Source organism: Ischnura elegans, chromosome 10 (assembly GCF_921293095.1).
Source record: "Ischnura elegans chromosome 10, ioIscEleg1.1, whole genome shotgun sequence".
Classification (NCBI taxonomy): domain Eukaryota; kingdom Metazoa; phylum Arthropoda; class Insecta; order Odonata; family Coenagrionidae; genus Ischnura; species Ischnura elegans.
This window is the reverse complement of record NC_060255.1, coordinates 63,845,152-63,861,903: the sequence shown is the minus strand read 5'-3', so window position 1 is coordinate 63,861,903 and position 16,752 is coordinate 63,845,152. Positions and strand designations below refer to the sequence as shown.

At 36.6% G+C, this 16,752-nt stretch overlaps 1 protein-coding gene across 4 annotated transcripts in view; it reads left to right on the top strand.

The window, feature by feature from the left end:
- LOC124167084 (dmX-like protein 2) overlaps positions 1-12,957 on the top strand; it is a 113,107-nt gene extending 100,150 nt beyond the window's left edge. For all 4 annotated transcript variants that reach the window (XM_046544876.1, XM_046544875.1, XM_046544877.1 and 1 more), the window contains 5 exons: positions 52-112; positions 287-495; positions 3,492-3,636; positions 4,099-4,316; positions 7,184-12,957. In XM_046544876.1, the coding sequence (XP_046400832.1) occupies positions 52-112; positions 287-495; positions 3,492-3,636; positions 4,099-4,316; positions 7,184-7,390 (840 nt within the window). In that variant the 3' untranslated portion in view covers positions 7,391-12,957. The remainder of the gene's footprint in view (positions 1-51; positions 113-286; positions 496-3,491; positions 3,637-4,098; positions 4,317-7,183) is intronic.
- Positions 12,958-16,752: the final 3,795 nt, after the last annotated feature.

The window sequence follows — 16,752 nt, the reverse complement described above, 5'->3', positions numbered from 1 at the left end:
GATGCTTATTGATAATGAATGATTTGCTAATGTTATTTAATCTCTTTACAGGTATTTAAGCACAAAGTTGATGGAATTAGAAGAATTAGTGCTCATCCACTTCTGCCTTTGTGTGAGTACATAAGTTTAAAAACATGATAATTACCCCCTTATGTCTGCAAAATGTGTCATGTCATTTTTACTTTGTATTTAAAGTGGAATGGTGTGGGATTCTTTTTTAAGGTTGCAATAAGTTCAATATATAGCAATATTTATTTAAATTTTTATTCTCTGAATTTGTCCCCAGATTTGACTGGCTCTCAAGATGGCTCCGTACAAATGTGGGAATGGGGACATGCGCAAGCCGTATCCACGCCTCGTCCTGCGGGAACTTACGCCAAAGTTACAAGAGCCCGCTTCAGCCAGCATGGCAATAAATTTGGTATTGCTGATGGAGATGGAAACGTCAGTCTTTGGCAAGTTGGGTTGGCATCCTCAGTGGCACGTCCATTTTTTGTGAGTATCAATATTCCATGCTTGAAAATCTATTTCAGTGCGATCTTGGTAATGCAATACACATGCAACGGAGGCATTTCCAGGGCATCAAAAACGCCATATTTATACCACATTTTCTAAGAGTGTAGTACTTTGGATATGCTCTTTTGTCATTACAACTGCATAAAAAACTATGAACTACTACTAGCAAAATTATGGTGGTTTAGTTTTTTTGTGTCACATTTTGATGTTTAATTATTTTTATCCTTTTTTTTTGCCCACAATTCCTGTGCTGACAGTAGCCCTTGCCTCTGCTTGTCGGTAATTTTTTTGCAGAGAAATGAAGGCCGTATATGGCTTGGGTTAGGATAACTTTTAGTTATCCTAACCCACGTGACTAATCTAACATATGATATGACAGATCTTTTTCTCTTAATTTATCACTTTCCATCATACAAGAGATCATTAAGGTATGTAAATGTAACTTGAATTATAAATGATGCAGATTTAATTCTTGAACCAAAAATTGGAAATGCTCGAAGTGTTTTTGTCCAAGGTAGTAATTCTCCAGCTGATACTTCAGATACCTTTACAATTCCTGTGTGATGTGTACATTTCCCTTAGATATCCCTCATTTTTAACTTTATTGGAGCTCTAGAAATTATTTCTATGTTTTATGTTTTTCTTTCATCCACCATTTTTTTGTCTATCCTCTTGACTAATAATAGATCAAGGTTCTACAGGGTTCCCACTCGACCGTGAAAACCTTAAAACCGTGAATAAGCCGTGAATTCCGACCACCGTGAAGGAGGCAAATGTCGAACAATTAACAAAAAAGGCGTTCAAAATGTTACATTGGGTGATGAGGAATCTTAAGGAAAGTGATCGAACTACAAAGGAGAAGGCATATAAGACATTAATCCGGGCGATTTTAGAGTACGCGTCACTAGTGTGGGACCCGTATGAAAAGGGACAAACAGAATCCATCGAGAAGGTGCAAAAAAAGGCAGCAAGGTACGTCATGGGGAAACACAAAAAGACCGAAAGTGTCGGTAAAATGCTGAAAGAACTGGGATGGGATACACTAGAACGGAGAAGAAAAATAAATAGGCTTTGCGCACTCTTCTGCACACTGAAAGGGGAAAAGGCATGGGGGGAACTTCGGAGGAAGATTGAATACCCCAGCTATATTGGTAGGCATGATCACCAATTCAAGATGAAATGCTGGCCGCAAAGGACTAACGTAAAGAAATTCTCGTACCTTAACAGGACGATTACGGAATGGAATAGACTCCCTGCAGAACTGTTTAAGCCCTACCCTAACAATGTAAGGATTTTCAAAAAGAGGTGTAGAGGATTAATATTGGAAAATTAATATCACTGAATTTTAATACTTTCTAGTTTCATTTTGGTAATGTATTTCTCATTTGCTATATGTTTGTTTTTCTTTTTATTTTGTATAACCTGTTACCACCTGGCAAATAGCCAACTTGTAACTTGTACTATATAATAATAATAATAATAAAAAAAAACCTGGAAATAGCCGTGAAATTCGCTGTAAAACCTTAAAAACCTCTCAAACTTGATTGTAGATCTACGAATGACGGATCAAAAGAAAAATCAATATGTCTATCATATTTTAAGGTCAGTCACTCGCAGACACTCTCCCCGCATTTATCTGCACACGTATATTCAAAGCGCAAATATTGGTCCGCGTGCCATGACGACACACAGACCTGTGATTGGAAGACTGTTAGCCAATGTGATCATTAACCCTGGCGAGAAATCAGAGACCTCTTCACTTCCCTGTCACACTCCATTTTCCCACTCACAACCCTTAGCCGGCCCTACGTAAGTTTTGCTAACGATAGGTGACGTCATGAGAGCACTTTCATTGCTGCGTTTGCATTCCTGGCGTTCATCGCGTTAGCTATATTTTTAGTTAACGTGCGGCCAGTGGTTGTTATGTGATCAACAATTCTTCCTAAAATGACTTATCAACAGACCGTGAATTTAATGTAATTTAGACTGTGAAAACCTAGAAAAAACCTTGAGTTTTATAATTTAGCTAGAGTGGGAACCCTGTTTTAGTATACCTTGAGAATTTTTGTGAGCACTCAAAGGCTTCTCAAGAGCGTGTGATCCTGTGATCATCAGCATATTACCCACTAAACCCTATGTGTATATGTAAAGTAGTAAGTAGGTAATTGCTAATGTTATTTTGGGCATAAGTGATGGTTTCCAAGAACCACACATCTGTAGCATGTATGCATGACAGTGGCGCCGACTCCATGGGGCCTTAGGGGGCCCGAGCCCCCTCAAAAATTGGTTATGGGTGTGACGAAAAAATGTGTCAGGCTTTTCGATTTTCCCCGGAGTGTCCAAATATCAGGATTCGAGTTATCAGGGTTCTAATGTTGATCATGTGACTCTTCTAAAATGCTTAAAAAACTAAAAACTACCTACTTATAAAATTTCCTGGGGCAGATTCCCGGTTTGGGCCCCCCCAATAGTTTTTGTAAGTCGGCACCCCTGATGCATGATGTGATGTGTTGTGATCACAGATGCAGGAAAGTAGTTTGTAAATTATAATAATAATATTTTTATCATTAATGTTATTTTATTAGTTGAAGCAGCAATTAGTTCTATGTTATTCTTTTCTCCAAATTTTTTATTCCAATTCTTGTATTTAGTCGGGCCACTGGGAGATATTTTGTGGTTTGAGTAAATACTCCGGTGCAGCTTTCATCTGTTATCGTATCCTCACCCCGCCTTTATAGACCCTGAGAAAAGTTTTAGGGAACCTTCTAGGGAAATATCCCTAAATATGTTAGTGGCTGAGATTGATAGACTCTTGTGCCCATCTGGGATTGGAAAGGATTCAATCAAATCTTGAAACCATAAATTTGATCGCATTTCGAATCCATGGATTCAAATAGATTTAATTGAATCTTCAATTCCCTGCCCATTTCTGCTTTATTTATTCTAACTCGTGTTCAATTCATCTCTGTTTTCAGACGTACCAGTGTCACAGCAAGTTGACTAGTGACTTTGTATTTCTGGGATCTTGTAGCTTGCTGGCAACAGCTGGCCACAGCTCAGAAAGCAAAAATGTCGCTCTTTGGGACACACTATTGCCACAGAAGAAGGCTCTGATTACAGGTTTGTATTCTATTTTTCTGTATTTTTAAGAAGAAACAGAATTTAGTTGAATTTATGGTGTTTCAACAGTGTAATTTTTGCTAATAATGTAAAAAACATCCTCCTTTCTGTTCTAATTAATAACAATAAGGGGCTTAAATAAATCCTAGGCCAAATTTCACTGTCAAGTCACTCCAACTAATGCAATACATATATCTCTTTTTTTATTTGTCAACTGGTGTCCCATAATAACAATAATACATAAATAATAATTACACCGGCAGCCGCATACCTTTTGATCAGCTTGAGGGGTTGTAGGAAGATGTAGCTGTAGATCTCTAGAACTGTGTATAGAAGCCCACTATTTTTAAACCATAAGTGGTTTCCATTGTCTGTGTTTCTAAATGTATTCATTTTAAATTTCATATTTGCCTTGATATCCTTAAATTGTATAACTATTTTAATTGAAGAATTTTTTTGCAGCTTTCAACTGCCATGACCAGGGAGCCTCAAGTGTTGTGTATGCCCCACAACACCAAGTTTTAATTTCTGCTGGCAAGAAAGGTGACATTTGCGTGGTAGATTTGAGGCAACGGCAGTTGAAGCATCGTTTTCAGGCCCACGATTCACCCATTAAATGCTTAGCCATTGACCCTTCAGAGGAATTCTTTGTTACTGGTGCTGCCGATGGGGATATTAAGGTAACTTTTTTTTTATTGACTTCTCCATTTTTGCCTCTGAAATTTGAGTGAATAAAGGTTCTTCATATTGTCATGTAATGAGTTCGACAAGTGGTTTCGTACCATTATGTCCTGTTGAAGGAAAAACTTTCAAATCATGACAGAAAACAGGGGAAACTTATCATAAGTTTTGGTGCTTATTTTTTGGTGTGAGACATATCAGTGGTAGAGCATATTTGCTTTGGCTGCAGTAGTAAGATATGTCAAGGCCACTATACAATTTCAATTGGAAATGTGAGAGTAACTTGAGATGTATTGGTCGGCAGTTCTGTGAATGATTTGTATTGTGGTGAGAGGCATAAGTAGATGAATTCCTAATGTTCCCGACTAGTAATTCATATGTGGATATCCAGTCCACTGCCAACATGAGGGGCTAGCTTCCGGGTTCAGAGTTTTGACTCCTTGTACGGGCTCCATCGGTCCATATGCCAAGTCCGTTATTTACGGCTGGGTACGGCAGCTGGGGTTCATGTAGCAAGGTTCACTCTTGGAGTCCATCATGCATTGAAGGATCTGGCAATTGTAGTTCTGGAAGTTTTTAGTCTCTGGCTGCTTGAGTCAGAAGCTCTTTTGATATCCTTTGTTTGAGTTTCCTTTGTTTGATGACCATTGCTGAAGTCCTGTGATTATGTCCAGAGCTAGACTGTCCAAGGATACACTTCCAAGAAAAAGTGGGGGTGGCTTTAAAAATGGTACAATATTTTTAGTTGAAATTGATGCTACTATCATTGAATCATCAGAGGTGTCTTATCCTTTTAAATTATAGAAATTTACTATACGAATTGTGACATGATATGTGGTCCTGATTCAGTCGAAAGAAGCCCGATTCAGTGCTTTAATGTATTGTAACCAGCCCGTTCAATGGGTCCTCCCTTCCCCTGATGCCTACGTCCCAAGGAAGTGGTTATTAGCAAGAAATAAAAAAAATTGGAAAATTTTGAAATCCCAGATGGGTGTTGGGGTTCGCCCACGAGTAAAATACGCTGATGATTCGGATGGAAATGACGGTGAGCCACCTTACAATACAGAAATAACAATTTATTATAACATCAAAAAAGAATTGTTGAACAATGAAAGGACCAAGTTATAACAACCAAAGAGAAATTTAAAAAAAATCCCTTTTCCCACACACGAACAGTGTTCACCGTATACGAGGAGGGGGGTCTTCACTGGGGGGGGGGGGATGGAGTGCAGATACTTTACGTTCTGTCCTTGACGTTACTGTGTCCGTATGGCTCCGTGGTGTCGAACTTCCTGTCCTTGGTTTCAATTATTTCACTCACCACTCACTACAACATCGTTGCACTCCTTTTTCTGTCCTCAGTCCTCACCCGCCGCACCTTTTTATGCCGTCCCTAGGGACGGCGGCGTGCAAAAACCAGCCATGCTATCGAATCATCCGATTCGATAGCCTGGGAGTTCAAAACAAAGCATACAACATAAAATAAAATAGTTGGTGGCTAACCGTTACAGTATGTTAATGAAAATAAGAGTTAAATTATCACACTCCACAATTGGTACATCTCTGGCTAGTCTCTACGTATTCATTTAATAATAATGATAACAATAACTTTATTTGCCCAACAATCTAGTTCATTAGTAATCACATCAATATAAACAAGCTTAATAAGTATAAACATGCATAGTAACTTGCATATTTACCTGTGCACATATTTTACATATAAGAGCCAAAATGAATCGAGGTATTCATTAACTGAATAATACGAGTCAGTAATAGTCTTTTCAGTTTCAATTTAAACAAATCAATGTCATTCACAGTTTTAAGACCTGTAGGCAGTTTGTTATATAGTTTTGATGCCCATTTCTTTGGCCCCCATTTCAGCAACTTTGGTGCGTACAAAACTGTAATATATATAATTTTGTGACCTTGTGAAATGATTATGTACAACACCATTCATATTGAAATTTTAAAAGTTATTTTTCACATGCATAACAGGTAACAATATGTATATATAGAAGAATATGCGTTTCTTTGTACATAAATGGGTGTCAGTGATTAGCTTGTAAAGTTATCAAAGCCATTTTCCAAGAAATGGTGCTCAGCCTGGGGAGACATTCTCCTCTACACCCAAATCTTTCATCTTCAAAGAAATATACAGTAAAACCTCTATGTAGTGAACCTCTTTACATCATAAACCTCCGTACATCATACCACCCCTACGGTCCCATCAGATTTACATGTAAATTTATAACCAAACCTCTTTGTTGTGAACCTCTTTATATCGTAAAACCTCCACTTATTACACCAAGGAAACACCCTTGAGACAGCCTAACTACCTCCGAAAATCGTAGCGAGACCATTAGTGCAGCCACGATTACGTACATGGAATTTTTTTTTATTTACATTTTCAGCAATAAAAGTTTCACCCTTTTTTTTCTTATACACCTTTAATGTGCGGTAATTTTCATGTTAACCATTAGTTAAGCCCATTTTGTTCCATATGAGAGTATACCTATCAGTAAATAAGAAAAAAGGTATCCAACTATTCTAATCATTTTAAGTGACTATTGAATTAAGAGAGATCACATTGTTTTCTCTAGAATCATGGTAAAAATCATGCGACAGTGCTCACTTTCTGTTATAATTAAATAATAAATGTATGTTCACTAATGCATGCATGTTTGTTTAAACACGTATGTATAATGATTTAAAAGAGAGTAGTACCTTTCATTTCCAAAGTATGTGAAAAAATGGTGCATATCACGAAAACCTCTCTATAGTGAACCTTCATACATCAAATTGCCCAAATTTTGGTCCCCTCCATTACGATGTAAAGAGGTTTTACTGTAATCTCTTTTGTTTGTAGGTTTGGGGCCTCAGTGTTCACCACGCATTCTACTCGTTTCCTGGGGAGCATGCTCGTTCGAGCTTCTTCAAAAATATTGGCCAAGGCGTCACGCAGCTGCATGTAGATTCAGCTGCCCGATTGTTCTCATGTGGTGCTGATGGATCCATGAAAGTCAGACAGCTCCCGGACAGAGACTTTCCATCGATTGTTCAGTCACTGTACTAAGGTCTGAAACCAGAATTAATTGTTGATTCAGTTAAGGGCAGGATATAAGAAACTTATTCGCTCGTAATATTATTTCTCTCTCACGTAAACGCTCCTTTTTCATGAACCTTTGTTTGAAAGTTTGGCTCTCATGACAAAAGGGTGCGTATTGAATGCCTGAAAATAGCAAATTGATTTTGTTGAGTACTTTTTGGGGTGCTTTTTTTTCTCTGGACTGTAAGTGAAACAATGTCGAAAACCAGTGGGAAGGCTCAAATGTGTGCATTTCCGAATATCGGAACGTATGGCTGCAATTACCCACCGAACTATGATGCCTACACATTGATTTTGCACATTATTATTTGATCCCAGATATTACGATGATAAAGACTGGATTGTTGTTGACTGAAGGTTATTTTGTTCGAATTTCATTTCAAGGACATGCCACATTTTTTATGCAGCAATCAGCTACATTGTTATATTTTTCAATAGCTTTTCATTCATGGTGGTTTTCAAAGATACCACGCTGTGGAGAGTACTTTTGACCATTATTAATAATTTCTTTGTCCTGTAAAATCTCAATACTTTAAAGTATAATTTTGACTGGTTTACTAGTTCTCAGTGTAGACTGATGGACTAATGCTTATTTCTAGCAGTTATAAGTTGAAGGGCTCCTTTAACTAACTTGTGAAAATAATTAATTTTTTGTCAACTTGGCTATGTCAGAGCTGAAAGTATATCATCCAGTTTAACTTAACATAGGATAAAATTATTTACTTGGTGTGAAATTTGATTCGTTCAACTTCTCTCCAAATTTTTCTGCACCTAAAAATTTTCATGACTTCAGCATAACAATTAATGTAATTTGTCATTCAAGGCAAAACTGATGAATCAAACTACAATTTTCAAATGTCTCTAATTGTGCTGTGAAAATTTTTCCTAATTGCACTTCTCTGGGAAGTTGCACTAACATTTTTCCCTGATCATCAATTTCTAGTCTTGAAGTCAACTGTACTTTGTGTAATTTATTCTCAAAAATAATGAAAACCAGATCAAGGTTGCCTATGATGTTCTATTGTTGCAGAGAAAGAAAATTGTGAAATCAGCTCGAGCTCTGCTCTTGCACGTTAAAGAAACATTCCATTGTATGCTTGTGGTAAAAAAATCAGTTATAATGGTATGTTAAATGTTAAAGGCTGTGTTTGCTCCAACTGATTTTTTAACCTACAATCATTCCTGGTCAAAATTTTGCAAATTTTTTGTGTTTTTCTATGAGAGAACATACTAGCATTTACATTGCTCTGTAATGTGAAGAGCCCCTTAGCCACCTTTTACCTCGTGAAAATGACTCTGAAATGAGTTAGTTTAATTCATGTTAGCTGTTACACATTATTTGTGTTGATGGAATCTTGACTTGTTTCAATTTATTTTTAAAATATTATTTATTGTTGAAGAGGTATGAGATTTTATTTTCTGTTGTAATAATTTATATGAATGGAAAATGGCTGATACATATATTGTACATTAGTTTGTATATATTTTCACATCATAAACTGTATTATAGTGATTTGATATCCTGTATTAATTTGAAATCTACATGTATATTAATGCTGTGATTTATTTCTTGATGACTGTACCACAAAATGTACCTCAACTTGAATTGGATCAGGGTTAGCGGAGATTGATGGTGGTATAAATATTAATATAATTTTGGGCAGCATTCCTAAAGTGCTAAAATATTATATCTCAAATAAGATATGTTAAAATCCTCCTTGTTGGTGTAGACTTGGTGTCAAAGTGCTCAGCCACTGTCTGTATACATTAAATTTGTTAATATATCAATTGTATATATATCCTATAATCCCCTTCTCCAGACAATATATGAGTGTACAATGGTGCAAAATACTGAATAATACTACCAAATGTGTATTTTATGTTGTAAATTACATAATTACATTGGTCGCTATATTCTGAAATGATCAGTGTGTTCAATAAGTCTCTAAACATGTTGTTGTAGCTTAGAAATGTTGAAAGGAGTGGTTGATTTGTATGTATAGTAAAACAGTAAAGTAAGCAAATACAAACATATGAAATGTAATCAAAACTGAATGATGGATATTTTTGCGGAGTAATCTGTCTACGTTTCAAAGTAATGTCTACGTTTTAAATTATAGTATGTTGAATAGTGCCTTGGTAGTGATTTTTTGCTATCAATTGACATAATGTTAATTTTTTAACGCAAAAATTATTTTGCTTTCATCATTTGGGAGAATTAGGTGTTCAGATTAATTTCCACTGTTCCATTTGATCAAGCTGCTATTACATATGTATATTAATATATCTTAGCTGTTGAGTGAAGGTCCAGGAAATGCCTGTTCTTATTTTTTAAGCATCAAAATGCTGTTTCACATTATAAATGTCCTTCGACATCACCTGAAAATTGAGGTTAATGGTTTCATCAAGAGATAGTGTATTAGAATGAACCTGCAATGCTCTTAAAAATCAATAATATCATTTTAATTTACATCAAACCTTTTTGTTCAACCTGCTTTTGTTTCTACTCCTTCGCTTTTTTTTTAAATAGTTAATTTCTCAATTGAGGGGGAAACTTTTGCTTTCTAGTTATGACCTAATTTATTCATATTTCTGAAGTGATGCCATAAAACAATATTGAGATGTACGAACTATTATGAAGCTATGATTAATGTAATTATTGTTCCCAATTATGGAAAAATTAAGGCAAATATGCCACTGAAGAGTTATAACTTAATATTTTCATTTGATTTGCCTTCTTGTGCAAAAAAATTTTATGCCTTGGAGATATCAGTTGGAAGAGTTGAGAGAAAGTGCTTTCACTGGTAACCTATTTAGACTGCTTGTAATTTCATGATTTCCCACCTCAAGCATCGATATATGTATTATTATGAATTTTTTTTTTATAGATAGCTAGATTTCTCCTGCGCACAATAAATTTTATGTTGTGATTGCAGTTTTAGGCTTAGTCTATTCTTAAGCATCAAGGATTGCATATTTTGTTCCCACCTTAGAAGCCTGTGCTGCATGAGAGAATGTACATACATCAGAAATTTGTGGCATCATAAGGATCAGAATCGTGTTCTCTTTAAAGAAGTCATTTCATTTCATTGTCAGAGGAGTAATAAATTTATTATTGGTTAAAAAGAATGACAAGAGTATGTTTTCTGTGCTTAATCAAAGTCTTAGCCGTAGGGGTGAGTGCCATACCATATTTTCTTCTAATACCTCATAATTATTTTACTCAATTTCATTGTTTAGATCTTATTTTGAGGTGTCATTAAAAAAAATCGTGAATGCTGTTTCTTTGCTTAACAATGATTGCTCCCAAGTATGAAAAATGAAGTCCATCGCCACGCAAAAATGCTGACTTGCATAGCATGTTGACAATAAAATGATAATGGGAAGAAGGTGGTGAAAATTTGTTGTGTAGCCCACTGAATTTTTATGCCGTAGTCGTATATTGTATCAAATGACGAGGTTGCTTGGATAGAGGACGATGGGATCTTTTATGTATCTCTCTCATTATTGTCAGTCTTGAAAGTGCTTTTGAGGGTTGAAGTCTTGTTGTAATGTATATATGTTGTAGTCTTCATTTTTATCAAGCTTAAACCATATGCTCTTAATTTGAATGTGTAATTTTAAAGTAGTTAATTGTTGAATTGAAACGTTATTTATCATATCGTCCCTTCAAAGTTTTGTTTGCTTATTTTCCCTTGCCCTCAAATTGAAAATGAGACGTCAATGATTATTATTGCAGTTTATATTATTTAGGTAAGATCTTTTACAAAGCATCATGAAGATATGAAGGGTAGATGTGATTGGTCATAGTTCATGTCTTTTCAAGTGGCTTTAATTTTTCCTTTGGACTTGAAAACAGTTTTAATCATATGGGAATTCTGTGTTTTTACAAGTGTCATTTTTTCGTCCTTAAGAAATCCTATTTTTTACTATTTTGGAGGAGATAATGTTTTGAAAAGTTTACTTAAAAATGAGATGCAATACTATCCAGCTCTTGAGACTGGAATGGATGGTGACATAACATTCTGGTGTTCATGGAATTGTTTTGTGTGCTGAATGTGAAATAAAGTATTACCAGTGCTAATGTTGTGACCCCTTTTGCTGTATTCATTTGTATTGACTACATCCAATGCCTTCGTATGTCTAATGTGCTGCAAGAAAAATATCTATTGCTGTTGATTCAACATTTCATAAGGGCTGTAGGAAATTTTGCTTCACCAGTTTTCTTAGTGATTCTTTAGAGAGCATTCTCCTCTTAAATGCTAAAATTTTCTAAAGGAAATTATGATTTGTTGTAAAAATCCAATAGCACCAATAGTCACTTATTGATTGTTTATCTCTGCTGCGTAAAATGAAACATCAAAATCACAAGACGACAAATGCGTTAAACTGGGAGGTATCGATGTGGAAGTAGGAAGGACTAATTTTATTATTTGGTCAAATAAATTATTGAAACTGAATATTTTTATCCATGGTAGAGTGTGACACAATATTTTATTTTTTATTCGAGTCTATAAAATCTAATAATATTTTTTAATCTTTAAATATAAAATTATGTGAAAGGCCCCAGTAGAGTCATGTTTATTTTGTCCCTCTGTTGAAATTCTTCTCCAGGCGGAGGAAGCAACTGAAACCATCCGGAGATCAAAAATGAATTCAACATAAAATCGAAGTAACCGAATCGTACAGTCCATTGCTGGTGATGGCTTCATTAGATGACTACCTATAATCTATTGCCTTATGCCTAGAGAGGATACCAGCTCTACCAAAGTGAAAATGTCCTTTATCAGTAATGTTTTGTCCTCAAGGTTTTAACTTTCTCCTAAGGAAATCAGTCACGTCAGTTGAATTAAATCTAAATGGGAGTATATTTGATATGTTTTTAGGGGTGAAAATGGATTATCATTGTACACCATAACTGCAGGTTCCTCAAGCATACTCAATTGGTAGTAAAGAAATGCAAGAAAGGAATCATTTTGTGTAATATAGCTCTGCTACCCAGCAAGGTTCAATGATTGTTGTCCATGTAAATACGTTAAATTTAAAAAGTGAAATTTATTATTTGCCTCTTACTTAAGAGTTGATAATTATGTATTCGAATGATATTGAATGTTTTATGCTTAAATTTGAGAGTACCTACCATTTAACCAAGTCATGGGTGAATGCCATAAGTCTGTGTATCCATTGTCTATTATGAGAGGAACTAGGTCTCTTGTCAACATCATTTCTGAATTAAGAGATACTTACTACTTACCCACATGCCTTACCGTACTCAATACAAACAACCTTAGAATTTAATTAGAGTCTAAATGTTTTTAGCTATGTACTTAAACTATGGTATATTTTTTAGAAGCAATTGTTGTTGATGGATGTGGTAGTACACTGAAAACTTAAAATCAGATTTTTTTGCAAAATTGCTTTAAAATTGTCAAGTACTGATACCTACATATAACTACAAATAAAGTGTATGGTAACATGATGGGTGTGATATGTCTATATTGTGCATAAAATTGCAATAAACCTTGTTTTAATAATTTGCTATTGAATTTTGTAACAAGAACCATGCAGATCCTCTATGGGCTAGTTCAACAATTTTTCACTGTTTACAATTAGTGTAATGTTGGGAAACTGAAGAGACCCATACTTTGGTCTACACACAATTGCACAAGAAGGTTAACAATATTTTATTCATCATTTGTTCAATACACTTGTTCATAATTCATTTTGTGCTCAGGAGATGGCAACACCTGCATTAGGATGTCCCAACATGGTAGTTTCCTTCATAAAAGAAAACGAAAGGCATTGATTATGACTCACTACCTACCATTAGTGTATTCTTAATATACAAATTATTTATTTTAAGAAATCCAAGTTTAAACGAATGTTGATGGTCAATTTTAACCTCATTTGAAAAAGGCCAGATTGGTGCCCGTGCAAAGCCACTTCACATGACGTCACGGGGACCTAGATGCTATATGAGTAGATAGATAGGAGTTTTACATCATCTGAGATTACCAATGCATGCACGAGGCACAGAGCTCACGGAAACATCTCTTAATAATCACCTATTAAAATTGCATATGGTTGGAAAGTTCCTTCGTTTGATAGGGTATTAATAATCCTTATTTAAGCCAAGCGCTACCTGCTAGCAGGGTACTCTACGCTACCACCATGCTCGGCAGCAAGCAGCCTGCATCATAGCCTCGCACTCAGGTGGCCTCACTCAGCAGCAGCCAGACGTCACACAGGCTTTTCCCAGCATTCATACTTAGCCGTCACGTTTTCGCTGGCTTCAAAATTTTCACTTTTCATTAAATCCCAAAAAAAAAGATAGTGTCATTTAAAAATCTAAAAGCGTGTAACACATACTCCAGGAGTAATAATCTTTCCATTTAGGTAATGAAAAAATAATAGGAAACCATTCTATTCATGCTCATTTACACCTTAAGAGTTGGGACACATTTTCAACCTTTTCGCAGAAAAATTGATGAAATTATGAGCTCATTCTGAGTGGGTCACTATTGTTGAGGCTACATTAGTGTGGGGTTGGGTACAATAGACCCCACCACCAACCAGGGAATTTCTTCCTTTCAGATCGTCCCAGTAGCTATAGGGCCCTCAGCCATCTTTCAAGTGCTCATAATCCCTTGGCTCTGCCAGCTAAGGTGCGGTGACCCTTATTTTGCAGGCCTCAGTCAGTCTTGTGAGTGGCACTGAGGGCATGCAGAAACTTGCATTATTACGCAGGGAGTCTGGTTTTGGCTGCGAGAACTGGGATTAATGTCGCACATTGCTTGTCATCTGGCAAGAACACACAGAACGTATTCTCAATTTTTATGTTGACTTTTATTTATTTAATCAAGTTGCCTTAGGCCTCACTTGTCCTCCTTGGTCGTCCACTTACGGCAAGGGCATACAATCGCATCATAAATACTGCTCATCCTTGCACATTGACCTCGCATTGCTTGTTGTTGTTTCTACTCTTATAAGGGATTCATTCCTTCAACGACCACGTCTCTGTCTCTCTCTCTGAGACATTAACAAATTTAGGACTGTTAAAGTTTTTCCATCAGAAGTATCCTTTATTGTATGAGAGAAAAGAGAAATCTTATTCCTATCCCCTGGGAAATGTCTCTTATTTTATTGTATCTGTTTGACCTAGAAATACAGTTGATTCTATACTGGTGTTCTATGTGTATCTATGAATGACATCTCTACAAGCAATCTTAGCCAGCCATATAGCCTGCTAGTCTCTTGCGGCGTTTAACCTAATGTAACGTCCTGTACTGAAATTGTGGGTCAAATTTCATATTTTGTGGGAGTTTTTGCCTTTGGTGTCAGGAAGTGAATAATCAGGCACAAATATTTATAGTCTGTACCCAAAGTTTATTTCCATTTAAGATCTTTAAGAGATTTAATTCAATGAACAAATATCAAGTAATGAATTTGTGCATCTAGAAAATCCAAAATTTTATTTAAAACCAATGTCTCGGGAAGGAGTGAAGCCGCTGGTGATGGCATAGATGGATGGCAAGGCACTTTGGCCCACTGATAGCTTCATTGTGACTGAACTGTTTGTGAATGGCTATAGAGTAACCAGTACATAGTACTGGAGAAACATTAGGTATTCTTTCGAGCTAATATATCCGTTTTGCCTGTTCAAAATAGTTTCTATTGCAATTGAAGACCCAAGCAAGTTCCTCATTACTGACCTATGAGAGACTGATGAACGACTACCTGACCACTGAAGAGTGACGAGTCACAAGTGCCATGGCAACTCCATCATGCCATTATATAGGAAAGATGAAATTAGGATGTTTTCGACAAGGAGGAAGGTTAGCCATTCTCGACAGTGAAGGTACAGTTCCGGAGGTGTACTTTGACATAGCTGGCTATTCTGAGACATCACACAACAACACATTCATGCATATTTTGGGAAATGTTACTCTTCCATTTCCGGATCATTACACTAATCTGCATTAAAACTACGTACGTAATGTGCGTAAATACGCTGTGTGGACGACACTTGTAGTACAACATTGTACGTACAATAGGACGTTAAACTTTGGTCCCCTTGGCACCAGACAGTGGCGCAGTGAGGGGGGTTTTTGGGGGATAAACCCTCCCCCAGAGCACAGAGAAATTTTTAAGTCCATTTTACTTAATTGGATTGATATTACTAATATAATTGTGTGAGGATTAATAATATATCCCTCAGAAAGCCGTGAAACTCACCGTTTTGAACCATCTATCTTGAAATTCCGCAATTTACGAATCTCGCACCTACCGCTTATCCTGGTGGGTATTCCATACCCCCACACACCCTGGTATTAGTTGCACCTTACTTAAATGCGTGGAAAACTCATATTTTTACCACTAACAGGAGAACGGTGAACGCAAACTGGCCATTCAATTTTAAGCTCAATGTTTTAACCTCTACACGTATCTCAAACGTAATTGGTCGAAACTATTCTCTATTATCTCCCTTCACTCAACTTTTGGGATCGAAACTTAACTATAAGCAGCGGAGTTCGATTGATTTAGCTTCATTCCCGGGAGTTTCGTCCCAGGTACTAGTTGCACCCCCCAGCCATAATTTCTAGCTGCGCCCCTGTAGCCAGATACGAGGGTTGTACCAAAAGTAAGGTTCCCATATTTTTTACATATATCTACAAAACTTTTTTTTATCCATATTAATTTTCACTTCGCTGAAAATCTTACACTTTTGCCTATTTTTCAACGTAGTCTCCATTTTTTTCGACACACTTTTAAAAACCTTGCTCCAGCTTTTTTATCCCTAAGCTGAAGAAGTCTCCCGCCAACCCGTTGAGGAAGTGTGTGACCTCTGCTCGGACTTCATCGTCGCTCCTGAAGCGTTTGCCATCTAGGAATTTTGTTTCGGGGTTAAAATGAAATACCCACGCTTCATCTCCGGTGACGATAGAGACCAAAAACTTCTCCTTGTTGCCCCCCCACCTTAAAATTGTTGAAGAAATTTGCGAGCAGTGTCAAGGCGTTGCTCCATGAGTCCGTCAGTCAGCATCCAGGGGACCCAGCAAGCACACATCTTGCGATAACCCAACGTTTGTGTTAAAGTTCTTTCAATTGTGCTGTGAGAAGCTTCAGAAATGCGTTCAACAAATTCACGGACGGTGACCCTCCGATCTTTGAGCAGCTCACTGTTGATCTTCTGGACAATTCAAAACCGGCGGTCATCACTTCGTTCCTCATCGTGAACTTCCGTGCGGCCCTCAGCAAAAGCCCTGCAACATTTGCGGACGTGCTCAACGGGCACTCACTCTTCACCATAAAGTTAAGTCAGTTGCTGA